The 13,583-nt window shown below is 48.6% G+C and overlaps 2 protein-coding genes across 4 annotated transcripts; one reads left to right on the forward strand and one right to left on the reverse strand.

Moving 5' to 3' along the window:
- Positions 1-64: 64 nt before the first annotated feature.
- zbtb48 (zinc finger and BTB domain containing 48) lies at positions 65-4,776 on the reverse strand. 2 transcript variants are annotated; one of them, XM_027011901.2, is made up of 10 exons: positions 4,627-4,776; positions 3,447-4,222; positions 2,863-3,246; positions 2,492-2,584; positions 2,270-2,356; positions 1,925-2,079; positions 1,532-1,668; positions 1,212-1,376; positions 889-977; positions 65-772 (listed from the first exon to the last, which is right to left on the reverse strand). In XM_027011901.2, exons 2-10 carry the CDS (start codon positions 4,179-4,181, stop codon positions 437-439), a joined length of 2,181 nt encoding a protein of 726 aa, XP_026867702.2. In that variant the 5' UTR covers positions 4,182-4,222; positions 4,627-4,776; the 3' UTR covers positions 65-436. The 2 variants fall into 2 exon arrangements, with proteins under 2 accessions (XP_026867702.2, XP_026867703.2); XM_027011902.2 differs by having other exon boundaries at positions 2,863-3,243; positions 4,627-4,775.
- Positions 4,777-5,040: 264 nt separating this feature from the next.
- On the forward strand, positions 5,041-11,133 carry nol9 (nucleolar protein 9). Of its 2 annotated transcripts, none has more exons than XM_035521319.1 (13): positions 5,041-5,167; positions 5,793-6,335; positions 6,470-6,692; positions 6,775-6,905; positions 7,211-7,355; positions 7,625-7,721; positions 7,973-8,070; positions 8,344-8,505; positions 8,887-9,139; positions 9,537-9,651; positions 9,927-10,101; positions 10,268-10,401; positions 10,908-11,133. In XM_035521319.1, the coding sequence occupies exons 2-13, from the start codon at positions 5,817-5,819 to the stop codon at positions 11,034-11,036; spliced, it is 2,181 nt and encodes a 726-aa protein (XP_035377212.1). In that variant the 5' UTR covers positions 5,041-5,167; positions 5,793-5,816; the 3' UTR covers positions 11,037-11,133. The 2 variants fall into 2 exon arrangements, with proteins under 2 accessions (XP_035377212.1, XP_035377210.1); XM_035521317.1 differs by having other exon boundaries at positions 5,042-5,378.
- Positions 11,134-13,583: the final 2,450 nt, after the last annotated feature.

The following is a 13,583-nucleotide window of genomic DNA, read 5'->3' on the forward strand; positions in this document are numbered from 1 at the left end:
TTTATTTACAGGATTACGTTCAACAGTACTTCTATTCAGTAGTAATCAAACACCATGACCATCATAAAATATATATACATTTTATTTACATTCCTTAATATTTGCATTCTCTTCTAATTTTCTGGATTTGTATCATGTGCCAGTCTGGACAGCAAATGGAAACCCTCTCCTCAAAATAGGTCTTCAGTCTCACATTAGGGACACAACAGTAGCATGCCAACATGCCAGTACATGAAACTAAATTCAACCAGAACCAAAAACATCATCTGGTTGCCTTCAAACTTTCAGTGAGATTAAGAGATTACCATTACAAATGGAAACGATATTGGGACTCTTAACCAAAAGAAATTTGCAAAGTGACAACCGTTCAGATCTGATCCATCTTAAAACCAGAGTTTCCAGCAGTGTTCTGCACTGCGCCTTGTCGGCCGCCGCGTCAGGCCTTCCCATCAGGCCTGACGCCTTGTAGTTCCACCACCAGATCTGACCGGATGGGGAACGGGTCCGTCACCAGAACCGTGTGCTCCATCACATCCTCCACAGCAAACGCCTCCTGCACCCCCGCGGGGTCTCCCCCGGGCGCCACGGCCTGAGCTGACCCCGCCTCCTCATCTCGCGGCGTCTCCACAGCCGCCGCGTCCCTCTGCTCGTCCGGCGGGGTGGATGCGGTGGGCGCGTTCTCGTCCTCCACCACCAGGTTGCGAAGTTTCCTCTGCCGGGGGTTGTAGTTCTCCACACGGCTGTGGATCTGGGAGTGCCGCCGCAGGTGAGCCTGGTGTGCGGACATGAGGTCAGGGCGAGGCGGTGCCTAGCAGCAGTGAGCACGCTGACTTTCCTGCTCTGACTTGTGACTTGCATGCGTCGTATCGGACATTTAAATGTATGTACCTGTCTGGTGAACTTGTAGCCACACTCGGTGCACTCGAACTTCCTCATGCCTTTGTGCCTCCGCACGTGAACGCGAAGCTGTTCGATGGCTGACGCAGGAAGAGAAAAGAGGGTCGCACGCACCGATGACATGTTCTCTTAAAACAAGACATTAACATCACTGCAATCTAGCACAGCCACGTGGGGCCCCGTCATGCTATTTTTACCGCAGCTAGCGGTAATTCTAATCGCCTGATCGAAACATCTAATCTATTCGAAACGTTGTTCTTTTTAAAAGTATAACTAGAGTGGCAATGCAAGACATTACAGCAGCGCTCGCTCACCTTTGAAGGACTTGCTGCAGATGTGACAGAGGTGTGATCGACCCTCCTGGTGTTTGCTGGCGATGTGGCGCACCAGGGGCCCTTTCTCGGTGAAGCGCTGCTCGCAGAACTCGCAGCAGTATGGCCGCTCGCCCGTATGCGTGCGGTGGTGCTTGTCCAGGCTCGCTGCTCGCACGCACACCGCAGATTCGGGAGTGGAAACGTTACACGGATTACGAACACACAGCTTTCAGTGCGAACCATAAATCGCTGACAGCGTATCGATTATGTATATTACGTCTTTGGCATCTGGCGTGTTGTAGGTGAAAGGGGGTGATTACCCTGAGTGCGAAAGGTCTTGCCACACAGGTGACACTGGAAAGGTTTCTCTCCCGTGTGCGTGCGGAGGTGCATGTTGAGGTTCGCCTTCTGAGTAAAGGCGTGGCTGCAGAACTCGCACACGAACGGACGCTCGTTCCTGGAAAGAAGACGGGAGATGTGTCGGCGTGTTCATCTTGCTACCATTGTGCCTGCCTGCTGATGACCTGTGAATGCAAACCTTGAATCATCTGGCTACTTAAAATATTAATAATAATAATAATAATAATAATATTCTGCCTGCTCCTTGGCATGCAATTGCTGTTTTTTGTATGTATGTTGATGGCGTGAGACAATGCTAAGCAATTGAGCTCTCAGAGGCCATGGCGACGAAGACCCCAGTCCTTCGGGGTGACCTGTGAATGGCTTTGATGTGCATCTGCAGGCCGTTGCGGCTGGACGCCCGGTGACCGCACTCCTCGCACACGAACAGCTTCTCGCCTCGGTGCTTCGCCGCCTCGTGGAGTCGGAGCTCTGTGCGTGACAGGAAGCACTTGGTGCACAGGGAGCACTGGAGAACAGCCAGCACAGGACAAAAAGTCAATGTGTTCGCCAGATGTTGGTTATAAATCAACATTGCAGAATATACAAGTGTGAGGTGGGGTGAACGTAACCTGCGTATGACATGCACTGGCTGATCCGTCACCGAGGTCATTTCTATAAACCGACAGAGGGGGCATTGTCTCAAAGGCAGGTCTTACCGCGTGTGGTTTAGGAGCTCCGTGGACTTTGATCATGTGGCTCTTGAGATCTTTCTTCTGCATGAACTGGTCCGAGCATGAGGTGCACTGCCATGGAGGACAACAATATTTCGGTTGCAACACTGGAAGACGCTTGAAGACATTTTATCAGTAAGAACCTGGTGCAGCTCATATTGTATGAATATATAAATATTCTCCTGTAGTTGTGCTACTGTAATATACCTTATTAGGCATTTCTCCTGTGTGTGTGACTGTGTGCAGACGCAACTCCTGTCTCCGCTTAAAGGTCTTGGGACATCTGGAACAGGAAAACACCTTGACCAAAGAAAAAAAATCCAAGTCAGTCATCAGCGTATTTGTTGATATTACAACGGACATTCAAATATGCACAGTATAGGTGACGGAATACATAACACCTGCAGAATTTTAGTTTATTTTATTATGTTTTTACGTGTAATTGGTATATTGTCTATAACATTCACATTTATGATGAAAATAACTTTGGGAAGATCCAAAAAGTGTATCTAAGGAAACGTGTCGCTGGTCTGTCCAGTTTCTAGACTGAAAGCTACGGCCTCTGTGTGAACGCTCACCGCCTCTACTCTGCTGAGGCAGTTCCTGGCTTCATGCTCTTGCAAGTTCTCTTTCCTGTAGTAGCACTTGCCGCACTTGGCGCAGGCGAAGGGCTTCTCCCCCGTGTGTCGCCTGTTGTGCACCTTCAGGTAGTACTTGCTGAGGAACGTTTTGTGGCACGTCGGGCACTGAACGGAGCCCTTCTTCGCACAGCGTGCCGAGTCGTTCCCATTCTCTTTGTTCCCGGCTCTGCCTTTCCGCCTGCGTTTGCCCCTCTGGCCCTTGGAGGGTGCGGCGGGTGAACCGTGAGGCACGTAATCTTCGTCAGTGTCCTCGGGGAAGACGCGTGCGTCGTCTCTGTCCTCGTCCGTGCTGTCAACGCGGTTGTCGCCAGATGCGTCCTGCTTGGGGGGGGGGAAAAAAGCTCACGGAAAAATCCATGGGAAGGCATGACCTGCCGTATGGATTTTTCATCGTTTCATCATGTCTTGTGCAATGGGAAGTTGAACTTGCACCTCTAATTCTGCAGTCAAGTGAAGCTTGGCTGCAACGGCACAATCATATATAAGTATGCCCTGCCAAAGGTCACGGAGGCGTTCAGTACCTCAGTCCCGCTCGAGACGCACGCGTTCCTCTGCTCCCCTTCAGCAGTGCCGCTGACATCATCCTTGACCTCAAGAGCTGCGGCTCTCCTCCTCGGCGCGGCCGGCTTTGAGGCGCCGGCCACGGGGTTCTCCCCCAGCAACCTGCTCGGACCCTTCACCCTCCTGCCATATCGAGTAGTGGTGGTTGCGCTGGTGCTGGGGGAATCGCCGAGTTCGGCGGCTGGCGGTACCGCCTTCACGCGAGGCTCAACTTTGTTTTTCGCCCTCTGTCGAGGCAGACACGGCCCTTTCGCGGTCAGACTAGGTTTGTCGTCCACGGGCGACGAGAGGAAAGGCAGCTTGCCTTCAACAACCTCACCGCAGCCAGGCTCGCTGGGAGGCTGGATCCCCCGCGAGCCTTGACCGAGAATAAGTGACTGAGGCACAGACAAGCCCCTGGCTGCGTGTCGAACCTTCAGCTCGCTGTCACCGCTCAGCTGCAGCTCACCGGTGTAGAAGAAATGCAGCAGCAGTTCGAGGCCATCCTCTGGGCAGTCCTGGGGAAGGCTGATCTCCAGGCATGGCGTAGCCGAAGCGGGCTCGTGGAACAGCCGGCTGAAGCATGCGAGGACGTTGCGATGGGCCACGAACACCTGGCCGCGCGGAGTGCTGAGCGTTACGTCACAAAACGTGCCGCGCCCCCTCTGCCGGTTCAGCTCGGTGAGCACGCGCTGAGCATGAGCGCTTAGCTCCATTTAAATGGATGAAGAGGCGTTGTGCCACGGGCTAGGATGCACTGCAAATGGGAATGCAACAAAGCCAATAAGAGTCTCATTTTAAACGAATAAATTAAGGCTTCGTTTTAAAGGCAGGTTTGTTACTATTGCCCCGTATTTTGTTATCTTAATGAGTCTAAATTAATAGTGTATGCGAAGAACTGTGGGGGAATCCCTTTTAAAATACAGTTTAAGAAGAGTCTCGGTCTTCATGTTGATGTAGTCAGACATTAACATCGTATTATCGACAAGACTCATAAGAAATAGGTGCTTAATACACATTCATACTATGTATTTAAAATGTTAAGGACTCGGGATTATTTTCTGATCAATTTTGTCAAATGGCTCGACGTTGAACACGATATCTGTATTTTAGTGACGCTCCCTAAAGTATGTTACCCTAAATCAAAAGTGAATGACTCACCTTCGTCGCAAAGTAGATAATTGCCTTTTCCTTTCTTTTCATATACCGAAGTCTAACCCACATTGATACTGATGTTTAGTAAATAAATAATATATTGGTAACCCCGAAATACTTTTTTTCAGCTAAACAACAGGAGGCCATGTTGGGGAGAAACAGGAAATGACGCCTACTTATTGTTAGAACTCGATGGTGGTCGGCCAAAGAGTACATTGCGATGGGTTTATATGTTGCTAATAAATGATTTAATAACCTGAGTCGTATCCGCAAATTAGAAACCGAGTTAAGAAATCCAAAGCACATTCTTCTAGTCAGCGGACGGTGTAAAACTGCAGTATTTATCTTCATGCTGTTTCGTGCTGTGAGTAGATCAACGCAACTCAAACTCCGGGAAAGGCTTGTGTCGTCCAGCTCGTCGCCTTCTGCTCGCCGTTTTGAGCGCTGCCTGTGCTGGACAGCGGAAGGCTGCGTTGTTTTTGTTTTAAGATTTCGGTTCTGTCAAGAGTATTATTTATAGTCTGAGAAACGGAGACAACGCTTTTGTGTGAGAGATTGCGCGCCGGTTCGCCGTTATCGGACGTGTGGTGTGGTTTTTACAGCTGACATGGAGGGGTCGCGGTTGCTAACCAGCTAGCTTGGTAGTGAAGCGATGTGCGAGCCTGAGTTAATGTAATAATTGAATAGTTTAAAAGTTTATAACCGCCAGATCTTGAATGTTCTCTTTCCAATCAGCGGTCGCAGCTTTTCTCACACAGGTAAGTAGCAAGCTAACACAGCCACGCCAGCTAAGCTAACTACTAAAGCTAACCAAAAGACGTCTATAAAAACAAACTGCTTAATTAGCAACGTCGGCCCCGTCTGAAACGCTCGTCACCTATTGTAAATATGAACTATAGGTTAATACATTCGCTAGCTAGCTCGTTCAGTACCAGGGCAGTGCTAAAATATTGCCATGCTGCTAGTGCTGAGTGGTGGCTGAGCCAGGTAACTGCCTGCTTGTTAAAGGTAGAACTAACGCCACATAATGAATTGTAGCTAGAGAATTAGCTAGCTAAGTTGATTAGTTAGCTAGCTAGCTCCCCAAGGTGAGAAACCTGGCTTTTTCAAAAACTTCGCCGTCGTGATTGTGTAATTTTAAGGTCCTACCGTGTGTTCGGTCTTTCGTGTAGGTGTGAAACGGTGCCAATGAAAGTATGAAGGTGCATAAAGCCTCTTCTCGTTCCAAAAATGAGCAGCGAAACGCCACTAAACGTCACCCGAAGAGCAAGTGGCGAGTGCACAACAAAAGAATTCGCAGTTTGGACCCCTCTCAGCTCACCTCAAGCCCCACAGTGGCCAAGGTTGTACCCCAGTTAGCTAACAGACAGAAGTCCAAGTTAAAACGGTTACAGAAGGCACATGCAAAGGCTGTAACTTTGTCCCCGGAGGAGAGTAACTTTGTTAGGGCCAAGGTCCGGGTCCCTCCTGTGACGTTCCCTCGTGTCCACACCAATGGGGGGACCGAGTTGGAGACGGGCAGCGATTCAGAGGACTCTCAGGACTGGAGCTCCTATGCCAAGAGTGTTCTTCAGAACGGTCTGGAGATGAAAGGAGGTGAAGAGGACTTGACGCCAGTGGCTCGCGTTCAGTTGGAAGACGAGGAACCTCCCGAGTACCACGCCCAGTATGACCACGTGCAGAACCACACAGTGCTGGTCTTGCAGCAAGGCCAGGTAAAAAAAAAAAAAACAACAACAAAAACAACCGTGCTGGTTGTGGCATAACATTTCTGTGTTTTGATGATGATGCTGGAGGTACCTGCTGTTAGTCCTTTTAGCTGTAGTCTTTTTGGTGATGTATTTTTCAGTTCCTCTGTTTTCGGGGCAAGTGCCTGCTCACGTGCCTGAGTGGTCGCGTGGAGGTGATGGGCTTTACCATCGAGCAGGGCCAGCAGCCTTACCCGCTCTTCTCTCCCCCGTCCCATTGCCCCCTCACCATCATCGCCCTGGGGGACTGCGCCCCCCCCGGCAGGAACAGGAAAGAGGGTCGCCTGGAGGCCAAAGCCATCGTCCGAAAGCACCTTTCCTCAGGTAGGAGCTCGCCGCCGGCACCGGCTTGGCCCTCGCACGTGAACCGCGGGCTCGCGTGTGACTTCCTGCAACTTGTTGGCAGAGCCGCGGAAGAGGCTGCTGAGCGAGGTGGACTCGGACTCGTGTGTGGTGCTGCTGCAGCCGTTGGACACGCCACTCGTGCGCTTCCTCACCAGCTTCGGGGAGCTTGACCATCTCTTCGGCCTCAGCTCGGTGAGTGGGCACCGCCTGTTACACAGGCTCCTGGCCAGATCACGCAGAGGTTAGTGAGAATGTCAGACCCAGTTGCTGAGTGCCAAAGCACAGTTTGGGTCCAACGCAGGGAAGCAGTTGCCACCGCTGCATTCAGGTGTGTTGAAAAATGGGAGGCACTAAACTGAAATTCTGTGTCAGATTCAACCATTGAACCTGTTGTTCGGCCATTTATATTGAACAGCACATGTGCTTATTAAGGTGATGCAGTGCACTGAGGCTGTGCGTGCGTGCGTGTGTGTGTGTGTGTTTGCGTGCGTTTGCAGAAGGAGCTGCGCTCTCAGGCTGCTGTACAAAATGCTGCTTTCTCAGCTGTAGGCCTGACTGCTCTGCGGGGGCTGTGTGCTCGAGGCTTGGTGGTTTCCCGCAGCTACAGAGAGGCTCTCAGCAGCCTGCTCAATGCCTGGGAAGGTACAAACATCCAAACCCATATATATTTCACACATCATCTCTCAAAGATGTTTAAAATCCGACACTTTTTTTTTTTCATTATATATCATTTACATTTACACCAAATGTTGTAAATGCTATATAATGAAAAAATGAGGATGAGTTTGGCTTTTAACCTGTTGATGTTTTACGCCAACTGTCTGATTCCTCGTCCTCCGCACCGCACCGCACGTCTTTTTCTTTACGAGGGAATGATGAAAGCACTGCGTCTTTTCGTCTTTTGTCCACAGGTGACTTTGATCGCTGCCCCATCATTCTTGTGTGCGGGGCCAAAAACTCCGGCAAGTCCTCCTTCAACCGGCATCTCATCAACACTCTGCTCAATCAGTGAGTGCCATCAGCACCCGGTCATCACGGCCTGGGTTCAGTCTGAGCTATGTATGACCCAGAATGGGGTTTCATCTTTTGAAGCACCTAATACAATTTTTGAATGGAGTGAAGTGTGAAGTGAGTGATCGTGTGTGGGGGGAAATAAAGCAGGAAGCGAAGCTGTGAACTGGCGCCCTTGTTCAACTGCATATAGGTGTGTGTGGTAATTGTCCGTGTGTGTGTGTGTGTGCGTGCGTGCGTGCGTGCAGCACTGCAAGTGTAGAGTATCTTGAGTGTGACCTTGGCCAGACAGAATTCACTCCTCCTGGATGTCTCTCTCTCAGCACAGTGACGGAGCCGTTGCTAGGTAAGCACACTTTTCCATCTCGCTTGGCAGTCACGCCACACGCTTGCAGTGAACACAACGCAAACACCACTAATACCACTGTCAGCAACGCTGCCAATACCGGCGTTTCTTTGTTTGTACAGCACTCTTTAAAAACAAGATTTTACAATGCAGAGAAATAAAATATCAAATGTATTTAAGCTTCAACTTGCCCCTCTCTGTCTGACATCTAATACTAAAGCGCGAGTGTGTTTTTGTTTTGTTTAAGTCATAATGATCTGGCTTCTCTCTAAGGCCCCCCCTTCACGCACCAGCGAGAGGCAGAGCACATGGTGTTTTACGGACAGTCTGACTGCCAGGCTGACTTGGACCGATACCTGGACTCCCTCAAGTCCCTCTGGATGTACTACAGTGGAGAGAGCCCCATCGTCATCAACACCATGGGCTGGGTCAAAGGTCAGACGCTGCACTGAAGTCACTACCCTCGTAATGAAATGAGTCTGAAGCCAGGTTATCACAAATGATGTCAAGATTCTGGCATATGGCTGCCATTATTGGGCTTCAGTTTTGCTCTAGGCCTCCCTCTAAAATGTAACTTTTTTTTTTTGCCTCAGCTGGTGACTGCACATTATTAAATAAAAGTAGATCTGTCTCCTTTTTATTTGCTTTCTATGCTTTTCTGTGTGTGTGTGTAAAAAACACTAGCCCTGCTGTTTTAGCTCCTTCCCTGACCTGGGAACAGTGTTTTCTACAGTGTAGCTACACTTCACTGTTCTGCGAACGGTGAGAACAGCTGGTTACAACTTTCCCCCTGTCCTTTATAACTGTGTTCTGCAGGTCATGGCTTCCAGGTACTGGTGGACCTCATTCGCTTTTTCTCCGTCACCCACCTGGTGCAGCTGAGCTACGGCGACGCGCCCCAGTGCGCCAACCTCACGCCAGAGTTCCTGCGGTCCGCGCACGGCTTTCAGACGCATCCCCCTGCCCAGCCGGTCCTCGCCGATGAGCTGGACGGTCACCTCGCCTCCAGGGGTCACGTGCTTCTCAGCATCCACTCAGAGTTCGAAGGGGCGGGCACCTCCGGAGAAATGTGAGCCAATCCTAAGTGTCGCTAGTCAGTTGCGGAGGAGCATACGTTTAGCAGGTCGATGGTTCCATGATTCTTAACACAACCTCAGCACGGCACACGCTGGTGTGCTGCCGGTCCTGAACACGTCTGTTTAACATGAGCTGAATTAGTAGTGTTAGAAAACTGCTAACCGCTCTGCTGCTGTGCCATAATTTTGGAGAAGACCAATCTGAGGTCGACTGTTTTATTTCACACTCCTTCAGTTTTCATACTGGGAAGACACTGTTGACTGTTTTTTGTTTTGTTTTGTGTTTTCTTTTTTACTCAGTAATAAGCCGGCGTAGGAGTGTCGGGGTAGGGGATGTGCTGAGCTCTGCCCTCATAAGCAACACCCTGCCTGTGTGTTTCTCCCCCATAGGCGTCATCAACGTAGCAATGAGCTTCGGGACCTGGCCCTCCTGGGCTACTTCAGCCAGCTGCAGTCAGCAGGACCGTGCCCTGTCCGCCCACTCCACTGCTTCACCCCCTACCAGGTGACCCCTCCCGCCCCCCCGCCCCCGAAAGACTCTCCACGCCTCGCATGCAAAACGTTGTACGTGGGCCGCGTTTGCATCCCCTCGGGACTGTTTAAAGTCCTCTGCATGTGCTTTTCACGGCGACCGAAGTGCAGAGAGGTTGCGCTCTAAGCCTAGAGGACTGCGGGATTACGGATGTGTTTTTCGCCTTCATTGAACTGGGTGTGGTAACTAGCAGTGTCCCCAGGCTTGAGAGAACACAGTGCTGTGCTGAAAACGTATCCCCCCTGTAGGTGCCACTCTCGGCCGTGGCGCTCGGCGTCACTCACTGCGAGGTGGCTCCCGACCACATCCTGTACGCTGCCAACGCCAGCCTGGTGGGCTTGTGCTGCCTGGACGAGAAGGTGGTGGGAAGAGGCGGACCTGTGCTCCTCTCTCAGACGCCCGTCTGCCCGTGCGTGGGCTTAGGTGCGTCCACCCCGCCTGCCCGCTCCACAGTCTCTCTCGGCTCTTAATGCCGCGACGAGAAAGCGTCCCCGCGCTTTGGCCAAGACATCCCGTCGTAACTTCCCGGGTTTATGGAACAAGGAAACTCCTGCAAATGCTCATTGTATCCCTTCCTTCCCTGTCCAAGGTGTCCTCAGAGGGGTGGACATGGCACGAGGGCTCTATTTCCTGGTTACCCCGGTGCCCCCGGCCGTCCTGCGGCAGGTCAACTGTTTGCTATTGGGCGAGGTCACCCTGCCCAAAATGCTCCTCACCATGCAGGTATGAATCGGGCACCGTACCCACCCCAGACATGCCTGCTGTGGCTATACTACGGCGCATGCATCCATAGCCATTGATGTTTGCGACTTGCGGAAACTGTGAGGCGTCGTAGCTTCGCTGCACGCCGCAGGGGAGATGATCTGCAAAGCCACATGAACTGTCAGAAGACTCGAAAGATCAGTCAGCTCAGTGAACGTGCACTGTTAACATTTGTGACTTGGTAGTGCTGCTAAGATGTCATGGGCTTTTTGATGGAGTTCCCATGCTACTAAATATAATATATTTATTATTATATAATTATTTTAAATAATTGTTTTGGGTTTTTTTGTTGTTTTTCCACCTGTGAAACAAGTGAGGAGTTTTACTGCAGTTGCAATTATGTCCCACTGGCCAAATCGATGATATTTTTCACTGTATTTGGCATATAGCTCTCTGTCATCAGTAGTCAATAGTCAGTTTATTTATCTGATGGTGATTGTTACCTCCCTTTTTTTTTTTTGTTTCAGCATGGAGTGGAAACGGAGCTCCCTTACGTCACCGCAGACTATAGCTTTGACATCACTGGCGCAGGGAAACTTCATGTTTTCAAAGGACTTTCAAGACCTTGTTTTTTAAAAGCTAAAACAAATAACTAAGCTCTTGTGTCTGGACTATGCTTTCAGCGAATGACATTTGTATCGCTGTATTTGTTTTATATCCCAAATAAAAAGGCAACAGTTGCCACTGAATGTACAGAACTGCAACAGACCTTTTGGCTTTGGGGACAGTAACGCCACCTGTAAACATGGTTTATGATGAACTGTAATTTATGCCTTCAAAACGGCTCCTTGCCAAGAGGCTTTAACACATCCATGATCGTGTTTATGCAAAGCTGCCTCAGGTATTTGTTTACCACTGCTATGTTTCAGAATGACAGTAATGGGTTCACATACTGAAAGTTTAGCTTCCTTCAGTTGGATTCAGCAGACATTTCCAGAATACAGAATGTAAGATATTTAAAAGAGGTTTCCATTTTTTTGTCAAAGAAATCAGACTTCTTTTCATTACCGTCTCCAAAGACTGCAAAAAGAAACGGCACGTTTATTTCCAAGTTGAAGATTGACAGTGACAGAATCTTTGTAAGCAAGCAGAAGGATAAGTACATAGTCACATACTTTTATTTCAACAAATTAATATTTTATTGTATCAAGTAGGAAAGTAGGTGAATGGGAAACTAATCATGAAACCTTGCATAACAAGAATCTGTTGTGGGCATGCAAAGGAAGTTGTAACTGTTAAATTGCACAACTTCACTAGCAGGCAAAGGATCCTTGTACCAAATGTCCCCAAGGACAAGCTTGGGAGGAAAACGGTGCCATCTGTCGAGTTCCTCAGCAGAGTGGGATCGCACTCGTCTCATCCAGGCAAGCTTAGGCCGCTCTTGACAGCTAAGGGCAATTTTATTTGGTCTGACTAGAGAATGGGTAAGGTGTTGCTTATCCGACAACACAGAAGTGGGTAATAAAACTACAGGGACCTTCGTGAGTGTTTGAGTAAGTGAGCACAGCATTGCATACAGCCTCGCATAAGATGGATCAAAGATCAGAATACGAGTAATCAAGGTTTTACAAAGTTTTTTATGGTTTCTTTTCAACTAGTGTAGAATGTGCGCACGCTGTGTTAGCCTGTTTCCTGGTGAATGAAAAAGAAATGAACACACTCTTTTCAGAGTGGCTTTTCCCCCGTTTTAGTTCTTGCTTTTGGTTCACTGCAGCTAGCCACTATCGTGGACGCCCTGCTTGCGGCGTGTTTGGAGGCTTTGGAGGTACCAACGCAGTCGTGCAGAGTAACCGCAGGGTGTCGGGAATCCGGGAGCGATAACGAGGACCTCCGCCAGCCGGACTACCGACTGACTGACGCAGCGTCATTATCGTTCTCTTTCCTCTTGCGCAAATAAAAAACTCACAGAAAATCAGCACGTCGACGTAACACTTCTTTGCGTACGCCGATTCTGTTTAATTTGCATGCTGAACTTTTTGGCTTCAACTTCGAATGACACCCAAATGTTGTTTAGTATCTCTGCCACCTACAGCTCGGCAGTGAAAGCTGTACCCTGTTGGAGGCTTTAGCGTAACCTGGCTTCTCACTAAGCGTCTGGATGGAGTAATGTAACCTCCCGTTCCCACTCTGGACGCAGCCACAGTGACAACACCAAGGTTTGATGCACTGACCCTGCGAACCCACCGTGGTCTTTTTTTTTTTCTTTTCTTTTTTTTCATTTTGCTTACTGAGAGATTGATATTTGATCTGATTAACACGGATCATCGCCGGAAACTCCAGTGTTGTAATGTTAATGGCCACCGGTGCGTCGCATAAGCGCAGCGTTTGAATGGAGACTAATGAGGTTACTGGGCGCAGAGTGTTTACCGTAATTTCCAATAACAGACCAATTTTGAAATTTCGAACCTGCCTTTTATTGCCAAAATACTAGAAAAACAGTTTTGCTGTAATTATGCCCCGATTTGCAAATTATGTCCACAAGTTATTGCAGTCTGGATTTAGACCACATTACAGCACTGAAATTGCACTAACCAAATTAGTTAATGACCTTTTAGTACCCTCTAATAAAGGATGTATCTCTTTTCTTAATTCTTAGTGATATATTCGATACCATAGATCACATCTTTTTAGACAGACTGGAAACGCTAGGCATTAGAGTATAAACCTCTGGTTTAAATCTTATTTGACAGATTGTTGTCAATTTGTCATTGTATATAATGAATGCTCTGTGCTACACAATTATAGGCACAATTATTTATAAGCAGGGCATTAACTTCCATTGTTACGTGGATGATACTCAGTTAAAGATGTCTGCTAATTCTGATTTTAGCCATGCATCTAACAAAACTGGGTACAGGAAATAAAAAACTGGATGAAAACCAACTTTCTCCTTCTGAATTAAACTGAGATGCTACACCATGGACCCAAAGCCACAACAGGCAAATTATCAAATATTCTTCTAAATGTTGATGGCTTTCAAGAACACCCAAAATTGTTGTTTAAAAAAAACAACAAACAAACAAAACATGCATGTATTGACTGTTGACTCTGATCTTTCATTTGACACTCATATAATGTTACTAAAGCTGCCTTGTGCATTTACATAATATTGTTAAACTGAGATATAAATTCCTCATCATATT

Source organism: Electrophorus electricus, chromosome 22 (assembly GCF_013358815.1).
Source record: "Electrophorus electricus isolate fEleEle1 chromosome 22, fEleEle1.pri, whole genome shotgun sequence".
Taxonomy (NCBI): domain Eukaryota; kingdom Metazoa; phylum Chordata; class Actinopteri; order Gymnotiformes; family Gymnotidae; genus Electrophorus; species Electrophorus electricus.